The sequence below is a fragment of the Danio aesculapii genome, chromosome 15 (genome assembly GCF_903798145.1).
Source record: "Danio aesculapii chromosome 15, fDanAes4.1, whole genome shotgun sequence".
Taxonomy (NCBI): domain Eukaryota; kingdom Metazoa; phylum Chordata; class Actinopteri; order Cypriniformes; family Danionidae; genus Danio; species Danio aesculapii.
The window spans coordinates 48,370,256-48,376,255 of NC_079449.1; the positions used below are offsets into that span (position 1 = coordinate 48,370,256).

Here is a 6,000-nt window from a genome sequence, read left to right on the forward strand (position 1 = left end):
CAGAACGCATATGAGAAGTGAGATGCTGCGAGCTTCCTGTTGATCACATGACCGTCACACAAAAACTTTTTCAACTTTTTTTTCTTTTCAGTGAAAATGTGTAAATATTTCAGCCCTAAAGCAGTCAATGAAGATCATCTGTAAAACGCAAACAAAAATGATTTCAGCAAGGAAGCGGCTCGCACCACTAGCAGGTTGTGGGGGACCCCTAGTGGCGGCAGGGCCCTAAGCAGCCGATTAGTTCGCTAATAGGGAGGGTCGGCTATGATTGCGGCGCACCACGACTACCAGTTACGTTAATCCTCTCTGCTGCTAAAAGCATTCGGCTACTACAACCAGTCTGAGAGCTGCAAGTACTGACGCTACTAGCTTAACTACATTTCTCAGCAGCATGGCGGTAGTGTCGCTATATAAATCAAATAGTGAAGTAGCGCAGTAGCGTGGATCAATAAGTGACGGCACTGACATTCACAGAGCTGCGAGGCCGGTGTCTAGCCGAGGACAGTAGATCCAGATGATGGTGAATGACGGTTTCGTCTTCTTCCTGTTTCTCGGTGGTCGACAACAAACTTTATGGTGCGTTACTGCACCCTCTCGCTCTGGTCAGTGACGTAGCCAACCAGTTAGGCTAACACGAGAAATTAGCTTGATGGAGAGATGACTGAGGGAGAGAAGGTCTATATATATAGTTTACTGTAGTAAAGGCTGAAGTACACTATGGTAATTACTATTAGTTCAAGATAGTTACTGATGATACTACATTATGTAGTGTAATTTATTAATAACAAGAGTTGTAACACTGCACGCACACGCACACACACACACACACACACACACATTGTCTCTTTCATACACACACGCTTCTCTTCTCATATTTCTAACACTGATGCTGCATTCATGCAATATACCCATCAGCTCTTGGGCTTCTCAAGCGCTGCACTGAGTGTGTGTCTCTGTTCATCAGTGTCGGTACACTCATCCAGTGTTTTCATCACACTGATCATCCATCATGATCATTCCTGTTTAACTCTGCATGTTTGCACACACAATCTAACACTATCAGAATAAGAGTGTGTGTTATTCTCCTGCTAAGCAGAACAAGAGAACAGGTGAATACACTACAGGCCCCATGATGCATCAGTGCAGCGCCTGACACGAGCGTGCGCGTGTTTGTGTAGTCGCTCTGTGCGCTAATGTGATGAAAATCTGATTCATTTGAGGGAATCGGTTCGTTTGAGCGATGCTCCACTGAATCAGTTCAATAAACAGATTCGCCTCATTAAAACACATCTCCTCGATTTAACGCGGAAGGCGCAAGTATCCGTCTGACCGACGCGTTGCGTTCTGCCCGTTACTCGCGGGTCCGCTTTTCTGCTTTCCTCTAGAGCTCCACACCTGGCCGGTTCAGCCCGCGAACCGCTGCCGAGTCTCCGGTTCAGAGTGTCGGTGTGGTGAACCGGGCACCGCCGGAGAGTCGCGGATGCGGGAAGATGGAGGAGGCAGCAGCGGCGGCGGCAGCGGGGATTATGGAGATGTGCGTCTGATATTTGACCCAGCTGTAACCCAGCATCTCTCCAGCACACTCACACACACACATATGCGCGCCGCGACAGAAGAGCAGCGGGACGCGCGGAACGGGATCGGCTGCCGGTGACGCGGAGGATGGAGAGCGGCGGCGGCGCGCTGTTTGTGTTCGTGTTTTGCGCATAAAGACTGACGGAGATTATCTGAGAAACGCTCGCACTGACGCGTGAGGATGCGCGCGGCGCGTCTGCTTCTGCTGTGCGGAGTCGCGGTGTGTGTCGCGCGACTCTGCGCTTCCTCGGGCCCGGCACTGCTCCGCGTTCCGCTCCGCCAGGGGCCCCTGACCCCCCACAGCACCCCCGCGGCCCACAGGGGCCCCCACAGCCCCCGCGCGCGCTCCCGCAGAGCCGCTTCCGGAATCAGCTTTATCAACATGATCGACAACCTGCGCGGGAAATCTGGACAGGGCTATTATATAGAGATGGCGGTGGGGAGTCCTGCGCAGAGGGTGAGACAACACACACACACACACACATACACACGCACACACACACACGCACGCACACACACAGCTGTACATTAGCAACCAATATTAGCACTGATCAGAGACGGACTGAATCACTGCACAATAATAACTGAGAGGATCTGGATGACGAGGGATGAACAGAAAACGCTGAGCTGGTGGAGTCAGCAGTGTGTTTGTGTGTGTGTGTGTGTGTGTGTGAGGAAGACGGGTCACAGCTGAGGCCGGATGCAGAATAAGAGGAAACCCACAGGTCAAATGAGTGGCCCCGGGGCCCGTTCACACAGGACAGGCTGAAGAGAGCAGATCTGAGGGGCCGGTGTTCTGGCGATCAGCTCCAGGCGTCTCTCTGAATCAGCTTTGAGAGTTTGTTTGTTTGTGTGTGTGTGTGTGTGTGTGTGTGTGTGTGTGTGTGTGTGTGTGTGTGTGTGTGTGTGTGTGTGGAGGTTCATTCTGATGGACATCTGAAGCTGACAGAATACCCCTGCTTCATCAGCTGACACACGATGGACTGAGCAGGTGAGGTGACACCACCTCTAACCACTGATGGACAACTCATACTGCTGAAGTCAGAGCAGGTTTATGACTCTCTTCACAACATCTTCTCTTCAGCCCATTTTCTCAAATATCTTAATGGAACACGATCTATACCCGATACTCGGATGAGTTTAGCAAAGGTCAAATCAGTCATTTTGAATATATATATAAACATAGCAGAGTAGCTTCAGCTCTGGTCCAGGATTACAAATATAGCCTCAGATAAACACCTAGCAACCACTCAGAGCGCCCTAGAAACCACCAAGCAACACCTTCGCCTAAACAGATGTCTCCAGAACACTGCTCCTCCACTGACTCCGTACAGCTGTCTGTCTGCTCTTCTTCTCTGGTTTCTCTCTCTGTGATCACGTTCTGCCCAGTCAGTCACTGAAGTCGATCGATACGCTCCCTCATTCTTAAACAGAGCACACACACACACACACACACACACACACACACACACACACACACACACACACGCACACACACAAGGTCAGATCGGTGACAGACTGGGATATCAGAGTAAAGTCACCCTGAAGCAGTCTCTGGATCTGCTGGAGCACAGACGGGAACAGGACACTTCAGTCCTGACATGCTTTGATTTTCTGTCCTTGATTCATAAAGTCGTCTGATGATCTGTTATATGCTGTATAATTATAATATGACCTGAAGGTGCCATGTAGTGCCTTGACTCACTAAGGGTGTTTGTTTCGGAGCCTGGTGTCTTTGCTTTCCAAGCACCAAATTCAGAAACTCGGATGATGTCCGTCCAATGCCTTCAAAACCTTCATCCATGTGTTAGCATTTCCAGCTCAATACAAGGGCTACTTTCAGACAGACACCCACACCTCTCCTTATTCCCTGCCAGCTGCCAGGCAGGAGCCTACCTCTCGAGCCACACCCTTCACCCTGCCCTCACACCTTTCCTGTCCCACCCAGCTCAGAGTCCAGCAGGAGCCTGCCTCCCCAGCCGCTCCTTGGGGCTTTGATAAGTGCAAAGCATCTAAAGGAAAAGTTTTACGTGCTTATTTATGACAACTACAATTACCCCGAGAAGGGAAAGCTCAGGAAAGCCAGCCTGTTTTGCATGAGCGAGCACTCCTCATTCTCAGCATTATAGACTGTAATGATTATAAGTGTGTGTTTGTGTTTCAGCTAAACATCTTGGTTGATACGGGCAGCAGTAACTTTGCCGTGGGTGCTGCAGCTCACCCATTCCTGCACCGATATTACCACCGCTCACTGTGAGTACCGTTGTCTTTGTGTGTATGTTTGTGTATGACCTGTATGTGTGTTTTTGACCTATGTGTGTGTGTGATCTATGTATGACCTGTGAGTGTGTGTATGAACTGTTTATAACCTGTGTATGTGTATGACCTGTGTGTGTGTGTGTGACCTGTGTTTGACCTGTGTGTGTATGATCTGCATATGAACTGTGTGTGTGCAGCTCCTCCTCCTACAGGGATCTGGGCCGGGGTGTCTATGTGCCATACACTCAGGGCCGCTGGGAGGGTGAGCTGGGCACTGATGTGGTGTCAGTTCCCTGCGGCCCCAACGTCTCCCTGAGGGCCAACATTGCTGCCATCACCCAATCAGATCGCTTCTTTATCAATGGCTCCAACTGGGAGGGCATCCTGGGCCTGGCCTATGCAGAGATTGCACGGGTGAGGGCCCTCAGTAGTGTGCATGTAGTAGTGTTGATCATCTGCTGAACTCATGCTCTTGAGTGAGGGCCCTCAGTAGTGTGCATGCAGAAGTGGTGATCATCTGCTGAACTCATGATCTTAAGCGAGGGCCCTCAGTAGTGTGCATGAGCAGTGGTGATCATCTTCTAACTCATGTTCCTCTGTCCTGCAGCCGGATGAGACTCTGGAGCCGTTCTTTGACTCTCTGCTGCGGCAGAGCACTGTGGCGGATGTGTTCTCTCTGCAGCTCTGCGGAGCCGGATTCAACCACAACTACAGCACTGGCAGCAGCTCTACTGTAGGGGGCAGCATGGTGAGGGCGGAGTCACACACACACAACATGATTGGTTGGTTGTTTAATTGATTGGCTGGTTGGTGGGTTGATTTTTTTGTTGATTAGTTGATTGAGTTGTCGATTGATTGGATGGTTGGTTAATTGAATGATTTTCTTGATTGCTTGGCTGATTGATTTGATTTGATGGTTGGTTGATTGATTTGTTGATTGATTGGTTGGTTGGTCTGTTGGTTGATTGATTGGTTCATTGGTTTTATTGACTTGCTGACTAGTTGATGGATTGATTGGTTGATTGGTTGATTGATTGATTTATTGATTGATTGATTGGTTGATTGATTGATTGATTGGTTGGTTGGTTGATTGAATGGTTGGTTGGTTGGTTCGTTGGTTTTATTGACTTGCTGACTAGTTGATGGATTGATTGGTTGATTGATTGATTGATTGATTGATTGATTGGTTGATTGGTTGGTTGGTTGATTGAATGGTTGGTTGGTTGGTTGGTTGATTGATTGAGATATTGATTGTGTGGTTGGTTGGTTGGTTGGGTTTTGGTTGGTTGAGTGATTGGCTGATTGGTTGATTGATTGGTTGATTGGTTGATTGATTGGTTGATTGATTGGTTTGTTGGTTAATTTGTAGATTGGTTGGTTGAAGGGTATTTTGATGGAATCTCTTTATATGTAAATTAATAGCACACATCCCGTTATTATTAAAATCTCTGAACAGCATCTAATGTGAACAGTATTGATCAGGTACTGAAGGACAGTATTTGTTCTGTAGATCATTGGAGGTGTCGACCCCTCCCTATATGTGGGAGAGCTGTGGTATACACCAATCCGTCGAGAGTGGTACTATGAGGTCATCATTGTACGCATTGAGGTCAATGGACAGGACCTCAATATGGACTGCAAAGAAGTGAGAAGCATTTATTTCATCAGTGATTAGCATTAGCAAAAGCAAACATTCATCTGATTGTGTGCTCTGTGTCTCTCAGTATAACTACGATAAGAGTATCGTGGACAGCGGCACCACCAACCTGCGTCTGCCCCGCAAAGTGTTCCAGGCGGCAGTGAAGGCCATCGAAGCCGCCTCATCGGTGGGTTTATTCAGTGTATTCCTGCGCTCGACTGCAGCTTTATTCAGTGTATTCCTGCGCTCGACTGCAGCTTTATTCAGTGTATTCCTGCGCTCGACTGCAGCTGTATTCAGTGTATTCCTGCACTCGACTGCAGCTTTATTCAGTGTATTCCTGCGCTCGACTGCAGCTTTATTCAGTGTATTCCTGCACTCGACTGCAGCTTTATTCAGTGTATTCCTGCGCTCTTTCTGACGCTGCTTTGTGTCCGCAGACGGAGCAGTTTCCCTCAGGGTTCTGGCTCGGGGAGCAGCTGGTATGCTGGCAGGCGGGCACCACACCCTGGCACATCTTCCCCGTT

The 6,000-nt window shown here is 48.9% G+C and overlaps 1 protein-coding gene across 1 annotated transcript in view; it reads left to right on the forward strand.

The window, feature by feature from the left end:
* The first annotated feature begins 1,283 nt into the window (after window positions 1-1,283).
* Window positions 1,284-6,000, forward strand: part of bace1 (beta-secretase 1) — an 8,576-nt gene continuing 3,859 nt past the window's right edge. The window contains exons 1-7 of the mRNA XM_056474203.1: window positions 1,284-2,032; window positions 3,740-3,828; window positions 4,032-4,248; window positions 4,442-4,582; window positions 5,345-5,479; window positions 5,559-5,660; window positions 5,914-6,000. The exon at window positions 5,914-6,000 is cut by the window's right edge and continues 63 nt beyond it. Coding sequence (XP_056330178.1) covers window positions 1,757-2,032; window positions 3,740-3,828; window positions 4,032-4,248; window positions 4,442-4,582; window positions 5,345-5,479; window positions 5,559-5,660; window positions 5,914-6,000 — 1,047 coding nt within the window. The 5' untranslated portion in view covers window positions 1,284-1,756. The remainder of the gene's footprint in view (window positions 2,033-3,739; window positions 3,829-4,031; window positions 4,249-4,441; window positions 4,583-5,344; window positions 5,480-5,558; window positions 5,661-5,913) is intronic.